We start from the raw sequence: 19,819 nt of genomic DNA on the forward strand, positions 1-19,819 counted from the left end.
AATATGAGGAGATGGGGGGTCCTCATGTAAATATTTAATAAAGAAGGGGGGTCACTTGCTAATTACATAGCCCGGATTAGGGGGGGGGCCTAATATAGATTTTAATCCCTTCAACGTATTTTTCCCTTCCCCCTCTGTACATAAATAATGACTGGTCCCGTAAATAGATGTGTGACGCAGATGTAACGTCTTGCAAAATCTATATTTAACAATCTAAATGTTAGTTACAAACCATCTTATGAAATTCAACAGTATTAATGTTTTCAGCCTGCAATTGTTTTAAGTTAGATGTTTCAATTGTACCATCATGCTCTGAATTCAGTTGATGTCTTTCGCTCAGTTTAGTGAATTATTTACCCTTCCCTTGGAGCATTTCAAACAAGCAGGCATGAAGATCACATCTTTGATAGCTATTCCTACTTTTTCCTATCAAGTTGACAGTTCAACAATGAACTCAATCTTGTTTTTCTTAAATCTTCAAAAACACATTCACAAGGCTTTGCTGTTTCTATCTATACGAGCGAACGTTTGTCCCAAAGGAGAAATCAATCTGTATATGATACCCATATACATCTAGTGACAGCAAGTTCCTTGTTAACATCACTACAAATTATTGATTATTCTAAAATTACAGTAACTTCATATTTCTCGTGAAAACCTATGGTATCCAGCTAAACCACGATCATTCATTTAGTTGATCATTGTCGGGTTTTGTCTCCGAGTCGGAAGAATCACTTTTATAGTCTTTATTAAAATCGAAGTAAGGAGCGTCCCTCGTCATCATTTCTTCCATTCTTGTTAGCAGCTGTTCAAATGATGGTCTCTCCTCCGGGTTTGCCTTCCAGCAATCTAACATCAACTCGTATCTGTGGGTATATAATGTATTCGGATATAAACAGAGGAATTACAGCTATTAAGTGATAATTATCGAATTCAGTTACTGTTTTCCCAAACAATCCCGACTAAAGTACAAGTAGGAAGTCATGTGGGCTTTAAAACAATTTGCACAGTAAAAGTGTTTTAACAGTTGTACCAAACACTTGTCTCGACAAGACAAATCAGTTCACTGAGAAACGGTACGTGTGAACGACATACTCCTCTCAAGAAATGATAAATTCTCCCCTTAAGATTACTTTTACTCAGCGGCGCCGAGGTTCTGGGCACGTTATTATGGCCTTCTAATTCCTTCCCACAATTGTCTGTTTTCTTACTAAAAGCATAATGGCTGAGTTGTATTTTCTTGATTATTAAATTTATTAGTGCTAGACCGCAAGTTAAAACAAAACCTTACAAATGACTTCTAGAAGGATTAAGTCACGCAGTTGAGATAGGCGAACTTAACTAAGAGTTTCTTGGTGAGGGGGGAGTATCACACATCACATACGGGGACATATATGAAATAGGTGAAAAATATTGTTGAACGTACAGCTCATCAGAACATATCCCTGGTTTGTCCATTCGATATCCTGACTTAAGAAGGTTGTACAACTCTCTGTTGCGTATTCCAGGGTAGGGGATGCCACCTTGGATACAGATTCATTTTGAAGACGGCAAAAAATAGTCTTTAAATAATATAATTTTCAAAAACTAAGCTAAAATAAGAACCCTTGAAACTAGAAGTATTGAGTTTCTGAGGGCTACAAAATAACAAGTAATTTGCACTTCAAAAATCAGTTGATCTAAAGTGTTCCTTCCTTTGAGCTCCCTTTTTCCTTCATTAAAAAAGCAACTTCATGACCTTAAGTCTAACGTGTTAAGTCACTAGTGATTAAACCCCTAAAATCGCCCTGGCTTTTACGTAAGATACTCCACAGATGGAAAAAAGATGTTTGGCTGCTGAAACGAATTTATATACAAACGAAATACGAGCATTGTAGTTGAGGGCGTCTATCGGGGTCCGAGAGCATGTCCGATCAGTCCTCCGTCCCTGATTTGGTACAGTTAAAGGTATTCTTTGGAGATGAAATCTGGGAATAAATCAGGTGCCCTTTTTGGGACGGACTGGAACAAGGCTCTGAGCCAGTCAAGACAAGCATAATTCATTGGACAGATCTTGCCTTCAAATTCAGAATGCTTACTATAAAATGCCATTTCGAGAAGAAACGATCTATATTTCTGTAGTTATGAATCAGACGTTATTACTCACCCAATGTGCACAATTCCCAAATAAGTATACCGAAAGACCACCTACCGAAGGAAAGAAGACGAAAATGATTATTTGAAGTAATTTCGCACTAATGGTGCCTCGGAAATCAATTGAAAACAGCTACCATCAGACAATAGTTTAGTTTAATGAGAGAGGTAGTCTGGTCTTAAAGTACCGTGGTATCAAAGGGTGTCAGTTGATGTTCTCGTTTCACTGACAAGCATTGAAAACATAATTGAGCGGGAAAAAAGATAATAAATTAGATCTTGTTCTGAGTAGTTTAAGAACGTTTAGTACTCACACGTCACTTTTAGATGTAAATATGCCGTCGCCGAATGACTCAGGTGCCATCCATTTGATTGGCAGTTTCTTCGTATTCTTTACTTCATATATGTCCCCGTATGTGTGACGTAACAGGCCAAAGTCAGCAATTTTCACAGCTCTGTCCTCGCCCAGAAGGATGTTACGAGCGGCCAGATCACGATGAACAAATCCGTTGCTGGCCAAGTACTCCTGTTTATATAGAAACACAAAGCAATTCCAAATTATGCAAGGCCATTACTAAGCCTGCGCGTCCATGTCTTTCTTTCCTTGCTATTCGCTCGTTGGTGAAAAGGAGAGCACTAGTAAACCGATGGCAATTCATCTCTAGCTGTCAGATAACAGATCTATCAGTAAAGTAGATGATGATAAAAGTAGACTGTTGGCGTGTATCATTAATCATTTGACGCTTTTATGCAGCATGTAGTTAAAGATCTGTTTTAGCATTTTTCCAAAGTTTAAAATTTTATTGTCTATGTGTTACAAGCAGCACGTTTAACTGACTTTCTGTCCACCTTATTTTCATGGAATGACTTTTTTTGTTATTTTTTTTTTCATGTAACATGAGCTCGGCGTTAGGATGTTAAGAAGAAAGTTTATTTCCTAGACTGGGGAAAATGTTTGCGTGTAATATTCAGTTCAATAATCACAGATATTTTTAAATTTAAGCACTTACCATTCCATTTGCTATCTGCCATGCAAAACAAAGTACATCTTTTACGGTGAAGTCAACTGCCTGTTCACCATCACCATTCGTTTCCTGTTGTTCCTCTGTGTTCTCTGGCGGCTGTGGCAGGGGGCGTGCACTTTTAAATGGAGTAGCGAGATTCCCTTCTTCGTGGCCAGACGGAAAATGAGCTTGGGAAATTTTCATTTGTATTGTTTCTGTGTCAGTACTTTCCTCTTCTGTGGGCGGTTGTTCTTTAATAATAACTGAAATGAAATCTGGGTTGCTGGTAGCTTCGGTAAATTCCGCCACACTCGTGAGTTCCGTTCCATTACTGACATCATCGTGAAAGTCTACGACGTCCTCTGACTGATCAGCTGAGACAGCTTCTTTTGAACTCTCACTGCTGTCTTTATAATCGTCCATGGATTCAAAAATAACACCATCGATGCCGTTTCTACATTTTCCCTAAAATTATTAGAATGTCTCATGTAAACAACTCCATGGATCTTTTAGTTTGAGAGCATATCTAGAAAAATAACCCAAACCTGAACGATTTATTTCTGACCGGCATCATCAGCGATTACGAGTGAGAAATTTCAATTTAGTATTTGCTAAAGCTTTTTCATGAGAGAAAAAAAAGAAATGTATTCTTTGAAATGGGTACCTCCTAAGGACTCCATGTTTATGGATCGCCATTTTTTGTCCCAAAGTTAAAAGACTTATGACTTTTGTTACCTACTCCAATTTGTTTGGTAGCTAATTAACCCTCCATTTGATCAATATTTTTTACCAAAGTTTTAAATCTGCAAAACAGTTTTACCTGCTGCCTTTTGTTTCTCAGCCACTGAAGAAGATCTCCATGTGGAACATATTCCATGATCAGCATTATGGGTTCTGACCTGTGCCAGTACCCAATCATGCTCACCAAATTCCTGTGAGTTCCTATACGCTGCACAAACGAAATTTCTCTGAGAAACTGTTCTTTCTCATCTACATCACCTCTTTCTGAAAGGGAAGTGGTAAAACAGCAAGTAAAAAAAAAGAGTTCGGCTCACTAAATCTCTGCCGTTTATCGTTACCTAATTATCGTTAAGTATCTAACACAGATAAGAGTGACATCGTCATTTGGACGGTCATTGTCACAAATCAAACGAGTAATTCACTGATCCTTCCAAAATTTAAACTAATCTTAATAGTCTTCAATTTATGAGCCAAATTCTATTTTCGTAAAACGAACATCACATTTTTACTCTGAGCCTTTGTTTCTTAGGCAAATCGTTTGAGTGTGTGTGTGTCGATCAGGGGCTCCACAGTTGTAAGTTTCATACAAAAAAAAGAAAAAAAAGCGGTCGGTAAGGATAACCATACACTTCGATTTAATAAAGTTAATTTTGAACAGGACAATAAGTGTTCATGTTGCATTCGTAATGTCACAAAAACCGAATATATCAATTTGTACTTACTATGCAAGAGTTTTACAGCGACAACTCTTCCTTCATTAAAATCCACTCTTTCCTCTTTTGGCTTAAAAAATACCTCAACCTTCGGCATTTCTTTCAGGATTCCTTTGTGTACTTTTCCAGATGCTCCCCTGCCTAGCTCTTCCATAATTGTGACACGTTCTGGGGAAATCTCTTTTAACAGCAGGGGAACAATGTCTGACTTCGATCTACAGAAATATTGTAGGGATTTTTTCTTTTTGTTTGTTAAAATATCAAACATACTCGTATACATCAAGCATTAAGGAAGCAGCTCAAGACTTTTACGCATGGGAACGGCATGTCAAATGAATGTTACCATGTGCACAAGACTTCGATTCTAGCCTTGACGAATACTTTGAATGGAACTATATGGGGAAAAGGAATTAGTGTATAGCACTAGTTACTCTTTAAGAGTGCTTGTATTTGCTCAACCCTAGCTTTCACGCCAGGACTGCGTTAGCTTAAAAATTTCTAGAAATAAACCTACTCCCAACCTGCGATTCCTCAGACCTTGCAATTTTCTCTTTTTTCGTCTCTGTCTGAAGCAAAGGATTCCCGCAGTAATGAGAATGAGGAACCCACATCCTGCAGGTACAGCAATGGTCAGGATGCGTCTAATAAAATTAGTCATCTGCACGGTTTTTTCCAACCTCTCGGCGGCCTCACTTTCGCCCAAGTCATTCCAAGCAGACACCTTAAAAGCGTATTCCTTGTTACACTTGAGCGAGGGGAGATCCACTGAGGTAACATTTACGGTAACATTGATTTGATGCCAGTAGCCATCTTCGCTTGTAGATTGCAGCTCTCTGTAGTATACTGTGTACAAGGTCAGCGGACAGCCGTTATCTGGTGGGGAACTCCATTTGATGCTCACATCACAACCGGACAACTGAACACCTCTGCCGTCTATAATTGGGGATGACGGTTTACCTGAGTCAAAAAAGAAGCGATAACACTTTAGCAAAAGCCTGCTAGAAGCATTCGTAAAAACATGACCTCACTCTCGTCTAGGGAAAGTGGTCAAACATTTCCTTGCGGTCTAAACTACAACAAAATACGTAATTAATAGATACATTTCAAATTGTCTCAGACGGCCAACGAAATAATATTAATACGACAACGAGATTTCAGCTACTTCCCTTGACCAAACCATATGTTTCTGGCTCAGTAAGAATCTTATACTATGAATTGTAATCACCCAAAAAGCGTATATCTACCGTACATGTTCTCATTGAAGAAACTAGGAATGAAAACACACACATCTGTTGGACGATGAAAATATCTCACCACCATCGAAAGATATTTCTTACGCAAATTTAAGTCCTTTGTAGGAGTTTTAAATGGAGCATGACTGCAGTTACCTCCTAATGTCCTAACGCTCCACAACCTTCTGTGGTTTAGTGATCCAGTCAGTGGCGTTTCTGCTGTAGAATTCCAAGCTGTTATAGCTATTTCATAGTCCCTTCGGCATCTGAGATGAAGATCATAACTTGTTTCATTTCCCGACACGTTCACTGCGTTCCAGAGGCTTTTACCCTCTGGAAGTATTTCTCTGTGGCATATAGTGAATAAAGAAGCAGTACATGGCTTCCAACGGATCGCCACCAGACTCCCTACCACTTGGTTGGTCCTGTTGACAATGACTGGGTACCCTAAGAAAAGAAGAAGGAAAAAAAGCAAACAAACAAGTAAACTAAAAAATAACAGACTAACAAACAGAACCCAAAAAAAGCAATAAAAGGAGTTTGTCAATCTCGATATGTGAGTGTAACAAAGGGTTGGACAGGAAAGACAACGACCAAATTTGGAAAGGTTAAGGGTGAAAATAGAAAGGCGCGAGACAGAATCGTCTTTACCACCCTCTTGTGTATTGTCGTTCATCTGACCGACGGATTGTACTACCAGTCGTCTAGTTTTCAGTTGAAAATCGAATGGTGGTGAGTTTTCCACGGCTCTGTCTTCTTCCAGGCCTCACAAGCTAGCCTTTTTTACATTGGATATGTTCTGGTTGAGCCCAATGAATTTTGCAACTGGTAACAATGGTTTTGAGATCATTTCGGCAAAAATAGAATGAGAAAAACAATTGATATGAATACCTGTAATGGATTTCACTTTCCAGGACTCTGAAGGGTTACTTTCACCCAGTTCATTCCATGCAGACACTCTTAATTCATATTCTGTGTCACAATCAAGTGGTAGGGCACTTAGCTCTCTCGTACTCGAAGAGGCACTGATACGATTCCAAGTATTTTCCTCCTCTCGCCGTTGGATGGACTTGTAGTACACTGTGTACATAGTAACTGGACAGCCGCTAGTATCACCAGAACTCCATGATATGGACAAATTAGGATACGACATTTCCTGCTCCTGGTTTTCAATGATAGGAGGTGCAGGTGAACCTGTGGGAGGATAAACGCGACAGAAAGCACACATCAGAAGTGAACAGGCTAATGTGACTAAGTTGAGTAAAAGCCAATATAAAACAAATATTGAAATAAATGCACTTTAGGCCATGTGTTAGACTTCTCCGTTTGGTTGAACTATATTTTTCCACGCTTCGACGTCCTTTTGTTTGCACGCCTTAATGACAAATGACATGACAATTGTTTTAAAAACCTATCCCGGGTTTGACGAGCAAATTTTCGTCTTTTTATTGAAGATCACCATTTTTTTTATCATTGTATTAGTTACCTAAGTAAACGGTGTCTAAGATTCACACTCAGATCAGTTAACCGAACCCGATCGGTTTGCTCAAAAATTCATCATATATAAATTCATGAGTGACTTTTTGGGCTGTCTAAGATCGTTCCACCGAATACATGTTACATTTGTCAACTTCTGGTACGATCGGCCTGAGTGAAACGCCTTCGGGAAAGAAATCTGAAGATTTGACCTTCCGACCACATTTCGAACCGCTCAGATATCCAGCAGACAACGATTAGTCGTACGTGTTCATTGCGCAGGTGTTTTCATAGCTTGAAAAGTAGGATACTGTTTAAAATAACACGATCAGTGCAGTCCCTAAAATTTTCATCATAATGCTTTTAATTAAAATGTTACGGCTAACGATGGTCACATGATGCAAAACTGACGTACCTGCAGGTATTCTTATTCCATACACTTCTACTCTAAGAGCTTTGTGAATATGATAGTCAACTGGCTGGAACCGAATGATCCGAGCTCTTGCCACCTCTACCAGAACATGTTGCACTATTTCATTCTTGTGTGAGTTGCCAATGAAAATCTGTAATAAAAATGGTCGGCATATAAGTGGATTTTATCCATGTATCAAAGTATTTCAGTAAATTCAAGAGAATACGCCTCAAAGTACATGGTTTAAACACAGTTGCGTTTACCTATCAGTTAAGTGCAAGATGATCAATACAGTTTTCACCAACGGATAAATTTTTACCTTTGACTAAACTGGTCGACATTCGGACTGCTAATCGAACCGTTATCTCATACAACCATGTCACATAGAGACTAAAGCGTACTTCTATAGTTTCTACTTTCTATAGTCAAACCTTTTCCGTGTCATTCTCTTTATAGATCATCCAATCCTCAAGGAACAAATAGAGCTTGTAACTTTTGGTCCATTCTTTACGATGTGGACTTCCTTGGGTAGCCACAGCGCAAATGAAGAACACGTTTCCAAGATTAATTTCCAGGTAATCATCAGCATTGTTATTATCCCTAGGGGACCAGGCACCCATGCCACTCCGTAGGCGCGCGTTGTAAGGTTCATCACCTTCACGGAATGATGAGGCTGAGAAACTTTTTTCTAGGAAGATGTTTTTGTTGGCCACCTCAACTGCCTGTGTCTGACAAGCTTCGGAAAAAATAATTGAGAAACATCGTTAAGTTGAGTCCCTATCGACGGCCTCTTCCTTTGGAAAACCCTTTTCCTCCAAAGAACAATTACTTATCTTCCTGAGGTGGCCGTTGTGGAAAGGTTCCACATATGTACCAGGGATAGAGAAAAGAATCAGAAGAATGTAGTACGACTTAAACTGAAATACTTTCCCAGAGAGATTTCGATGTGGCTCAAATGTGAACGCATTCATCTTTTCTTGGCCCTCTTCATGATCATGGATGATACTACTACTTAACGTTTCTTGTGATGTCGATGTTACTTATGTATATTGTTTATAACAGTTGACAGTTTAATGGCAAGCATATCTTTTCCACTTGCAATTGGAGTTTATCTTGGTTTTTAAGTGAGATTGTACGCTTACCTTTTCTTCTTTTTTCAATCTTAGCTAACATTTCAAATTTTTTAGTACCTTCAAGGGAATGAAAGTGCTGGATTGGTAGAATAGTGTTTAATAAAATTGAGCAAAAATCTGTTCTTATTTTTTTTTTTTATGAAAATTACTCCTATTTGTATGTTACTCTAAGGAATGAACAATTTAACTTGCTACTTGCTGAAAGCATTAGTTTAGGGGCAGAGGATGAGACTGTAAGGGGAGGGTGTATGCCATAATCAGGACTTATTTGTAAGACTGTTAATTCAGTTAGTCAGGGAAATCCTACATTTGTCAGGAAAAAGTAAAAGAGAAGTATAACCCCTTGGCTATATCATCCATGAAATGTTTGACATGACAGCTCCTTACCCATTCTTGTCGAGCTTTGAGAGTAAACCTGCACCTCGCATAGGTAGAGAGTTTTGTCAGCGTTGGAAACTCCAATAAAAACAAATTTTCCCACAAGCCTAGGAAGACAAAAAATGGTCCGTTGTTTTAACGAGAAAGCTGTTTTAACCGAAAAAGCTGTTTCGGAAGTATCCTGTCCTCCACAACGCAAGTTTGAATTGCCTCTATTGCCACTGTCATGACCTGTCGGAAATGGACATAGGACAAGTCAGTTTTAACTGCATATTTGATCTCCGCTATCTTTTGCGTTGTCCTGAACTCACCGATCCAGACTTCAAGGCCATCAATCCACATACGCTTGTGACTAATAACGACCTTAGCTACTACCCGCGGTACTCCCAGGTCTACTCTCATCCAGTGGTCCTTCTGAAATGTGCCTTTAGCACAGGAACGAATATCTCCATCTAACACAGTGTTAGTCCATGTGGAAGACTGCTTAGGAGACTGATTCAAGGCAAGATCTAGAAGAAAGAAAAGCAACTTACTAAAGAAGCATAAATATTCTGTATTACTTGTAAACTGAGATTCAGGTATAATGTAGCGCTGCTACTAAAATCTAAGTAGTTGCTGAAATGGAGGATTTCACAGTTGTATAATTGAGTCATCCTCTGAGGCACAACTTGAGTAAACCTGACTAAATATTTTTTCTTTTCTTTGCCTCTCTCCTCCTTCCCACCTTTTATCCTTTTTCATTTGATCTTGCAAGTCACACTAAAACAGGCAGGGAAGGTAATATGGCCCCAAATAAATGTGTCCGGCAGCCTACTGTATTAAATGATGTCCAGGAATGAACGCAGTTGCGAAATTAACAAACTTTACCAAATTTCTTCGCAGAAACACGAAATAAATACTAGGTAGTAAAAACTGCATAAATTCAAAAGAGCTCTTACTAAAACCACCATAAATCAACTCATGAAGAATAAAAAAAAACATGGAAACAAAAGACGGAATTGAGTATTTTTACTTTTTGACTATTTTATAGTTTCACGGTAAATCTGATGGTCAGGATTGCTGACACGATTCTCAGACATCCTTATGGATGCTAGTTATGGCAGTCTCACTCAAAACTTGGACTAAGTGGAGGGTAATGTTCCAACATAAGAGCAATTTTGCGAGGCATTATATAACAAGTCTTACTTGATTTTATTGAGGAGAAAACTTCAACTTCACATAGGGACAATATTTTTGATGATCCAGGTATCCGGATGAATAAGTGCCTGCCATACAGCGTCATATTACATCGAAAAAACTTTCCCTTTCCTTCAGGGACGAGAACATCACGGACGCAAATGCTATTAGCTGCTCCTCCTTTTGAGGTTTCATTTCCTTAAAACATTAAAGATAAAATGATGCGTGAGACTTAAAACCGCGACTGTTCATTAATGGTAAGACAAATAGGACTCTGTACGCTTATACTGTACCACGTGGACTATATGGCAAATGGGTGTTTTTCCACGAACTGTGAACAAAACATTAAAGAAGATTTTCAAGTAGTCTAATTATTGGTGATCATTTAAATTACAACACGAAGATTTTCATGCATTACATGACTCTGAAGCTCGAGGTCTAACTTACTTTATTTAGTGCCATGTGAACAGCATTTACATAAGAGATGTACAAACGTACGGCTACGCAGACGAAATCTCATAACAGAAGCAAGCAAAATAGATCGAAATCTGCCCATAACAACATAGGAACGGGAAATTTTGAAGCCCTCTATCGCTTAGGAGGTGTGCGACATGGTTGGAAGTGGCAAAACACGTAAGGTTTGATGGTGCGTTTGAAACTCAAATATTCGCATGCTATCAAACTAAGGCTTACCAATGACAAACGCATGAAATCAGGGAAAAAGTCAAAAAATTTTGAAAACACTCTCAATTCCCCAGTGAATTCAACCTTAAGTTACAATTAAATCATTAGTACTCACCCACTGTTATCTCAGCACCGTTTATTCTTCTCTCAATATTATCTCTACCGAGTATGAAGACCTGGGAAACGGGCTGCACTCGGTCAAGGTCGACTCTCCACCACGGATCAGTAGTGCCTCGGAGTATTGTCCGAGTACAGGAAGGACCTGAATCTACAAAGAGTCCATCGACGGCGTTACTAGCAAAACGCTCTTTAAAAGTAGTTGACTGACTTGTGGGCTTCCAATGGGCCAGATTGTCTGAAAATACATGCAACGTCACTTAACCAATAAAGAAAACTCGATGTTTTTTCTGATTTTCCTGAAACAAGAATATAGTTAAGGGTTGCTCCCTCCTACCTGAATGCTCTCGAGCGCTGGAAAAGATAGTCACACCGATTACCTGGTCACTCGTTGAGCGATCGTTGAATTTTTTTTTCCTTTTTGTGAAGAGTACTCTTCCAGGACGGATACAGCATTTGTAGATGTGAGGGGAGGGAGGGGGGGAGGTTCATACGAGAATCCAGGCCGGTCACTGATAGGAGGTTTTGAGTGTTTCCTTCCCCAGAAAAATTAGAATTTTATCCCAGGAAATGCCACTTCCGAAATTCTGAGCTCAAGTGAGTGCGTTAACATGACATCCCCTATTGAGTTTAAAACAAGAGATTTTAAACTTTTATAATCTCTTGACAGTATAATCTCTTATATATTGTCAGGCTACGTTTAAGAGATTGTCAATCACGCATTTTTGAAATGCTGAAGGTTGTGAGAACTCTATTCACATGGGAATTGCCATTTACCGCATCTCTTAACTTAAATGTAACGTCAGTTATCCAAGTTCAGGGGTTTGATAGAGCTTTCTGAAGCTTTGAAAAATTAATCGTTGACTATTTCATCGATATTATCACGCTAGGTAACCTTACCTTGTGTCAGCGGTGTTCCAAATGTCTCTACCCTCATACAGCAATTTCCGTAGTGTTCTTGGGCAATGATACGCAAAAATCTAGCAACAATCCCGTTGCACAAAGTTTGTTTTTTTGTGTTGTTTCGGTTAATATTTGCGGTGAAGATCTGTAAAGGTAAGAATTATCAGCAATAGTAAAATAGCAGCGGGTGTGATCTGCTGGAAAAACAATTAAAAAGGTGAACCTGTATTTACAATGTGAAAAGAATCTTTCCAAAATGGAAGGATTTCTTTAAAAGAAATATGTAGGGCTAACTAATCATTTATCATTCATTTTGAATAAATGCAAAAACGAAGATGGCTGCGAGCGGATTCGAATTTTATTTTCGAGAGTTAGTGATATCTTTCCCGTGGGAGTAACTTTAGAAAGGGAGGATGATTTTCATTCACAGTTTTACTTCTTATGACTATTTTTTCCCATCATTCTAAACGAACGAACCTTCAATATTCCTGCCTCTCGATAGTCTGTCCATGTTGTCCCATCCTTGGATGACTGAAGTGTGTACTTCTTTACCCACTGATCCCCTTGAGCATTTCCCTGAGTGGACACAGCACAGATGATATAAAGCTTCTCAAAGTCAAACTGTAAATATGGCTGACTGTCATTTGTTGCTGCACACCATGATGATCCGCCAGTATAGTTCAATCGACCATTCTTAGCAGGTGTATTGGTATTTAGGACAGAGGACGAACTGATGTCTCTATCCAGGAAGTATCCATTGCCAAGTCCTAACTCTATATCCTGGCACCCTGGGACTACGAAAATAAGCAGTTTAAATGTTTACATAAAAGGTGATCTAGTCAAATTCCTTTTTCACACCAAGCTGTAGATTTGGCCAATGAGAGTTTTACTAAATATGAAGAGCTCGCTTCAAATAAAATACGTAATTTGCTCTCAAACGATTCACTGTGGCCTCTAACCAGTTGATTTTGCGGAATTTAGAGCGACAGCTCCTTGAATCTGATAAAGAAATGTGGCTAACTATTCTTAAGTTCAACGATTTAACAATCAGTCTTACTGATCTTTTTTCGACTGGTCAAAACTTTAGTTTTATTTTTGATTAAGTTTTGTCCGCCTCAAGAGTTTCAACACATCCTGTCATGTTCCAGCGATGAGGGAGGCTGAAAGACCAACCACTGCCAAGGAAGCTGAGAAAGTGTGAAATGACGATGAGCAGAAAGAGAGCGAGAGAAGTTTATAAAGATCAAGAATTTACTGCTGGACAATTGCCTCTTTTGCCCGCTGGGATGTTGGAGCAGAAACAGAAGTCATAAGCTATGTACGACTCAGTGCTTTACTGGCTTAAAAGAAGAGGGATGGCTAATGATCAGCTACCTACACCAGAAAATCAGATCAGATCCTTTAGGGGAGGTGTATAGATAGCTGCAACCGTAAGCATTGACTATCCGCTGGCCGTGAAGGTGTCTGTGCATGTGCATGGCTGAAACACGTTTTAAAGTTGTGAAAGTTTTGGTCAGAGGCCATATTCAAAACAATAAACCACCGATCAGAGTAAATGGCGGAATAAGTACCTGCAACAGTTCCACTTAACAGTTAAATACAGGCCTGGGAAGGTAAACCTGGCAGTTTACATGTATAGTGCACCAGAGCCCTCCAATGATTACCAGGAGCAAATTAATAATAAAGGACAAAGTTGTCAATTTCATAGTAAGAATAAACATCCTAAAATCACTATCGGTCAAGCCGTGTGCAGCGAACGGAGTTCTCCTCGGAGGAATAGTGTTGTTCTGCCCAAGGCTCTTGATGTAAGTGTCAATTTCAGCCATGAAGGTCATCAGGGCATCGTTGTGATAAAGGTGCTGCTCCTTTCAGCTTTTTGGTTCCCTAGCAGAGACTGTATGATCGAAGATATCGTCTGCTGCTGTTTTCTCTGTCAAGATACAACTCAAGAGAAGCGACTATTGCACAGGAAGTGTTAAGGGCTGAAGGTGGTATGATTGAACACACAATACGGGGCGAAGTATTTTTACAACTAAGGTTTCAGTGAGTTCATGGACTTCGAGCCAGTCCAAAAAATTGCAGTCGGTGGTAAGAGGCTTACGGATTGTGCATGAAGAAATCTGAGCCCAGAATCTGCCAGAGTAGAGTCAGCATTAGCAAATATATCATGGGTTTCCCGTGTAGCATCTCAGTTCACGTGGACGGTTTTTTGACGATTAGTATGGTATAGTTTTGTATATTCGAGGTGTTTTACCCTCTCCTATGTTGAAATGAGCAACCCTGCTTTCTCTAGGCTGTCGGCGAAAGAGTGGTGTCTTTATTGTATTCGGTCTTTAAATGGTCTCTCTACAGTCTCGTGAACATTTCCGCAGCTTAGCTGCTGCTTTGTGCAATGAAATTCTATTATGGCCTCAAGTAGTTAATGGTCGAAATAGGCTTCTATGTCTGATTACTATATTTTAGGTGATCATAATCTTCTATCGCAGTCGAGATAGCCAATTAATCGTTGTTTGGTGGTATCGAGGTTGTTTGTTTTGTTAGTGTAGCGTACGGCGTCGTACCGTGTCTAAAATATGAGTGAGACGTGTACAAAACCCGACAGAGATTTATTTACCGACCCTATATGAAATCTCGGCCGTGTAGCCAAACGATCCCTACGACACAAGTTTTACATGAAAACGATACTGACGAGTGTAACAACGTGACTTCTTACGTCATACACCACAGTTACTCACTGCTTGGTGGCGTCGATCTCTATTGGGCTGAAAACGTGCTCCGCCTAAGCCACCCTCACTGGTATGTTTTTGTTGAAAGGTTTGTTTGATAGGCCACAGGAGAGTCGAGTTTGAGTTGTTTGCCTTTCTTGAATGAGCCATCTTGCGCTTGTGCCCAGCTGCAGGGGTATCAGAACGGCGAGTTCTGTGAGAGGGTGGATGATCATACTGAGGTTAGGAAGTAGGTTGAGAATTCCCACGAATTTCTGTACATCAGCTTTGCCTTGGTACAGGGTCATGACCAATATTGCTGATGCTTCGTCAGGACCCTCATAGAGGCAAAATTACTAGATGTTGATTGGCTGAGAGAGGACATTCTTTCTTAATCACAAGGGCACTTTTGTTAATCAAGAGGGCATGATAAATTGCTCCTGATTAGTTAAGATATTGTTAGCAAAGAAGGGCTGTTGAGATCATTTCCAAGAATATTTTTTGATAATAATAGCTGCCCGTTCTATTGACGCTCGACGAGGACTCCATCGAAGAACTTATACAAGGAAGTTAAAATAAAAACACCAAAATAAGTACAAAAAATTAGAGAAGAATAGAGAACTTCAGGGCTGAGAAGTACCACAGTTCAGCATAGCATTCGCTCTATTTTTCGCTGAGCTGTCCTCAAAACGAGGAAGAAAAGTGGCTCGAACCAGACTCGTTAAAATTTGTGCAAGCAGCTTTACGGATCCTTATTTACGAAGCAAACACTGTCCAAACCCAGTTGCTTGAGATACAAAGTAATTTTCATCAAGGAAAGCATAAAAACTAAAAGAAAGGAAACCTCATGAGTTTGGAATAGGGAAGCGGCAAAGCAAGTTCAAAGTCTAACAGAAGAAGAGGAGGAAACACTGTGGGACAATGGCCAGTTGGGCGACGAAGCCCCTTACTTTTTCATTAACACAGTCTGCTGGCTACTAAAAACGCACTTACAAAGCCGGCAAGAGCAGAATTTGTCACTTTTTCTGGAGGTTTAATGAAGACAATAGGCGACGGATTGAGTTTCAAACCGCAGTTACTAGTATAACCTCAAAGAGGTCTCGACTTGCAAGAAGAGATGCCACGATGAATTGTTCAAGAAGTATTTAGATAAACGTCCGGTAGAGTTGATGACAACAGGGCCACTGAAACTCAATGTTATCGACCAACTATAGATGGGCGTGTAGGACAAAGAAACGCCCATCGTGGTTGTTCAGAAATCGAAGGGCTGCGACATTTCGAACTGTGCGATAAAAAAAACAGCAGAAACTGATGTCCCAACGTCGTCGACAATGCCACAAAATGAAGACACGTACTTATTACACTTTCTTCTCTCCAGCAAATGCAAGCAGCTCTCAGTCAAGTTTATCTATATACGTTATTGACCAAGGGTGAGGTCACGATGGTTGGATTATGACCGTTTTCTTTTTTTGCGTCTTTATGGACCGAGACGAAGGACCGTCTTGCTCTCTTAGGAAGCCAATCAGAACACTGGGTTCGTTTTATACTCCCCACGGGTACTACCAGCGATACAATAATAGATTAATACAGACCCTAAGAAGTATTTGGGATTGCTTAGTTTCCAGTAAGAAAGTTTTAAATCTAGTTGCTAGAATTCATTTCGCTCCGCCTGGTCATCCAAACTAGTGAGGGTACCTTACCATAGCCGAAAATCCACTCTTGATTCGAAAAAAAAGTGAATCGTACTTGTCCAAGCACATTTACTCACTTTTGAATTCGTAAATCTCAACTCTGAGGCAGTTCCTTTCGTGACGCCGTGTAGGAAGAAATCGGAAGTACCTTGCATATACTGGCAGTGGCAACTTGTGTTGGTTGGTTTTGGAACTGTTAACCATCCTTCGAAATACCTTTGACACAAATGCGTAAAGAAGGAACACTGCATTACGTTAAGGAAGAGAAATATTCTTAAAAGAGACCTCCTTCGAAAAGCAAACGGAATCTCGAAAGTTTTAATATCAGATACAATATCCAACCGAAGAAATTGCCTTTACGTTCAACAAAGCATGAAAAAACTGTTGGTCTAATTGTTCTATTAGATAAAACAGTTCGTGTATCAAAGCGTTTCTTGATACGATTACTGCTCACGGTGTCTTTACATTATAAATCTTACCATTACTTCTCCATTTTCATCCCGATAATTCTTCCAATTTTCTCCATCAAAAGAGTAATCCAGCTTGAAATCTTTTACCCATTCCCGTCTCGCGCTTGGTACGCCTCCCTGAGTGGCGAGACCACATGCCTGAATTGTTTTTCCGATGTCAACCTGAAGCCATTCAGCGTTACTTTTAGCCTCAAGTGAACACCAACCGTCGCCTCTTTTATCCTTGAGGCGACCATAAGCCGCCCTGGTAGACGGCCTATTTCTGGATGATGCTGTCATCTGACGATCAAAGATGATACTGGGAGTTGCAACACCAACAGGATTACTAAAGCAATCTGCAAAAATTGATTTGACACAAAAAATTGATGGGCCGATCAATTCAAAGCTTCAACATCCCCGCCCGGGCAAAATATGGGCATTTGACTGTCATCCGTGCCCAGGGAATGGGGAATTTGAACCTTGCCTAGGTGGAACTTGAACCAGAACTGTCAGGTCTATCCAGCGTAATTTTTTTATGTCTTAGTGTGGAGGTGTTTAAAGGCAAAATGTTCACTTTCACGAGCAGATGGCTCAGAAGTAAAAAAGGTCTATAAGAAAGTCAAGGTCACTAATCGTGGTTTAAACAAAAAAAAATAGAATATCAAATCCGGAATTTAGGTGCGGCATTTAAACACATTTTTGGCCCCAAGAGCTGGAATTTGATCGAACCAATCTTCAAAGGTTCAAAAGCCAAGGGGGAGCATGTTGAAGCTTCGCTTTGATCGACGCATAAAGACCAAATCATGCACTAATCGATTTTTCCTTGCATTAGAGGCTGCCTTCTTTCATAGTTACAACTTACAGTTTCATTTCGTAGTTGTGGTATTAATGGAGGTTGTCAAACCTAACTTCTTTTATAAATTCTGAGTACAGTAACTACATGCATGACGACTAGAAATTGTCTCGGTTGCAGCAGTAAACAATAAGAATCAGGCTGAATATTTTTTTTAAGCTCAAAGTCTCTTTGGCTTGGATTGCTATTTACCACTGATTCAACTTATTTTTGAAAGCCGGGTTCAGCCTTAAAAGTATTTCACTGCCTGTGGATTACCCATCTCACCTCATGAGAGAACAAAGGAGACAGTAGTAGACCTCTCAAACTGACATTTATCACTTGAAATTGAAAACGGCATCATGACTGAGCGTCGAAGCTCAGAAAGTAAGTATGCCTCCAAGAAACGTGTGAGTTGCCTGCAGTCTACGAAGGTATCACATCGGTAAGTGATATTCAGCTTATGCGTTTGTTTAAGGATGTAGTATCAGACGTATTGTGATGCTTTGATAGTTTACAATCATTAAAAGTAGCGAGCAATAGTCAAAAGCTGAAGGCTGTTATTCTATCTCCCTAGCGTCGTGGTTCGAACTATCATGTGAAAATTCTTAGAAAATTGCTCAAATTTATCAAATTAAGCAACTCTTTAGTTCACAAGTGCTTGTTTTTCTTTTATTTTTGTGAAAATACGCATCAAAATATTTTTCTTACCTGGCAACTCACCAGAGACGTCGGGATATCTAGAACTCTGCGAAAAATTAAGAAATTAAACACCATTAGACATGACATGGAAAACACCGAAAAGTGGAGACTCAAAAATGTAAGAACAGGTCTATGAAGGTCAAAAATTTCATTACAGAGCCGGGTTTCCAATAAGTTTGAGCAATAAGTTACGATCAAATAAAGGCAGGGTGCATTAAATTCAATGATTCAGGTTTTTTTGTGTATTATTTTTGAAGACTTCAAACGGCTGCTTGTCTGGCTTTCAATTTTGGTAGCTTTTTGGTTACATGACTAAATAGATACAATTATTCTGTGTTTTCTGAATATTGAATGACTTCATTCAAATCTGAGGAAAGTGAAGATACCCACCAGAATCAACAGGACTGCTAGTTCAGAAAGACGCAGAGCCATGATGGTATAGCGAGACTTTTTACTCGACGAAAACCTGACCATGAGAGATGTTGATAAATAGTAATAGGGCAGTCTTCAACACAACATAAGCACAACGGGAAATTGTAAAATGAACGACAAGAAGTAGCAGAGACCCTCTCCCTTTGTAAGAATATTTCTATCACAAAAACGCCTGATCAATGAGCATGCTAGAAGAGTTGGTTTCAAGAAGGGTTATCGAAGCTACTAGCGCTTGTTTCGAGATAACTGAGTTTAAAATTCGGCGCTGTGCATTTATGAAAAAATAAATGATTCAATGCAACCTGAAATGGCACTGCTCGTTAAATTAAATGAGTAAGTTACTAGTAATCGATCCTTGTGTTTGCGCAAACATTTGTGGGATCGCCACTGGGCAAACTTTGCAACTCGCTAGAAAGAAATATACTGCGGAAGGTTGGTTTGACGTCCGAAAAACGATTTAGGAGAGAGATCATCGTTTTTTTGCCACAGTTTTATCAGAAATGAGTGTGGGTTATATAAATACAAAGGTAATGCAAGGTTTTGTTGGAATAACCGTGAAATATGTTGTAAAATCTAGTGATTAACTTTTTCTCTATGCGCAAGGGTTATATTGAAATTGACATCGCGCAAAGATCTCGAACTTCTGAAATATTAGGTAAAAATCGCTAACAAATTTCCCAAAAAAGCTTTTTCAGTTTTATTTACGTTTGTTGAGTCTACTTTTAGCTCTTTTCTTGGTTTGGTAATGCGGAAAGAAAACACTACAACAGCTACCTCGAGGCAGCACGGGATTGAAATGGTGTGCTTGAGCATTAAATGTTATCATGATACATTAAGTGATTAAACACCTACATTTCCTATTTCTTATGATCAATCGGAACGAACCAGCGTTGATGACCGACTAAA

General features: G+C 39.4%; 1 protein-coding gene across 2 annotated transcripts; it reads right to left on the reverse strand.

The window, feature by feature from the left end:
• Positions 1–267: 267 nt before the first annotated feature.
• On the reverse strand, positions 268–18,946 carry LOC136280553 (uncharacterized). 2 transcript variants are annotated; one of them, XM_066165952.1, is made up of 22 exons: positions 18,872–18,946; positions 18,491–18,527; positions 16,978–17,303; positions 16,576–16,714; positions 12,580–12,896; positions 12,100–12,247; positions 11,198–11,437; positions 10,408–10,596; positions 9,534–9,731; positions 9,232–9,453; positions 8,143–8,447; positions 7,715–7,862; positions 6,715–7,017; positions 5,980–6,270; positions 5,113–5,548; positions 4,601–4,806; positions 3,958–4,142; positions 3,144–3,602; positions 2,448–2,659; positions 2,147–2,187; positions 1,427–1,523; positions 268–866 (listed from the first exon to the last, which is right to left on the reverse strand). In XM_066165952.1, the coding sequence occupies exons 1-22, from the start codon at positions 18,911–18,913 to the stop codon at positions 683–685; spliced, it is 4,725 nt and encodes a 1,574-aa protein (XP_066022049.1). In that variant the 5' UTR covers positions 18,914–18,946; the 3' UTR covers positions 268–682. The 2 variants fall into 2 exon arrangements, with proteins under 2 accessions (XP_066022049.1, XP_066022050.1); XM_066165953.1 differs by lacking the exons at positions 16,576–16,714; positions 18,491–18,527; positions 18,872–18,946 and having other exon boundaries at positions 16,978–16,984.
• Positions 18,947–19,819: the final 873 nt, after the last annotated feature.

This window comes from Pocillopora verrucosa, chromosome 4 (genome assembly GCF_036669915.1).
Source record: "Pocillopora verrucosa isolate sample1 chromosome 4, ASM3666991v2, whole genome shotgun sequence".
Taxonomy (NCBI): Eukaryota; Metazoa; Cnidaria; class Anthozoa; order Scleractinia; family Pocilloporidae; genus Pocillopora; species Pocillopora verrucosa.

Bases quoted from the DNA above. Each gene is read 5' to 3' on its own strand.
- LOC136280553 (XM_066165952.1), bottom strand. From the start codon at position 18,913: ATGGCTCTGCGTCTTTCTGAACTAGCAGTCCTGTTGATTCTG. The intron at 4,143-4,600 runs GTAAGTACAAAT...CTTCCCTTTCAG, and splicing joins CGCTGTAAAACTCTTGCATA to AAAGAGGTGATGTAGATGAG. The intron at 2,188-2,447 runs GTGAGTACTAAA...TTCCTTCGGTAG, and splicing joins TTTACATCTAAAAGTGACGT to GTGGTCTTTCGGTATACTTA.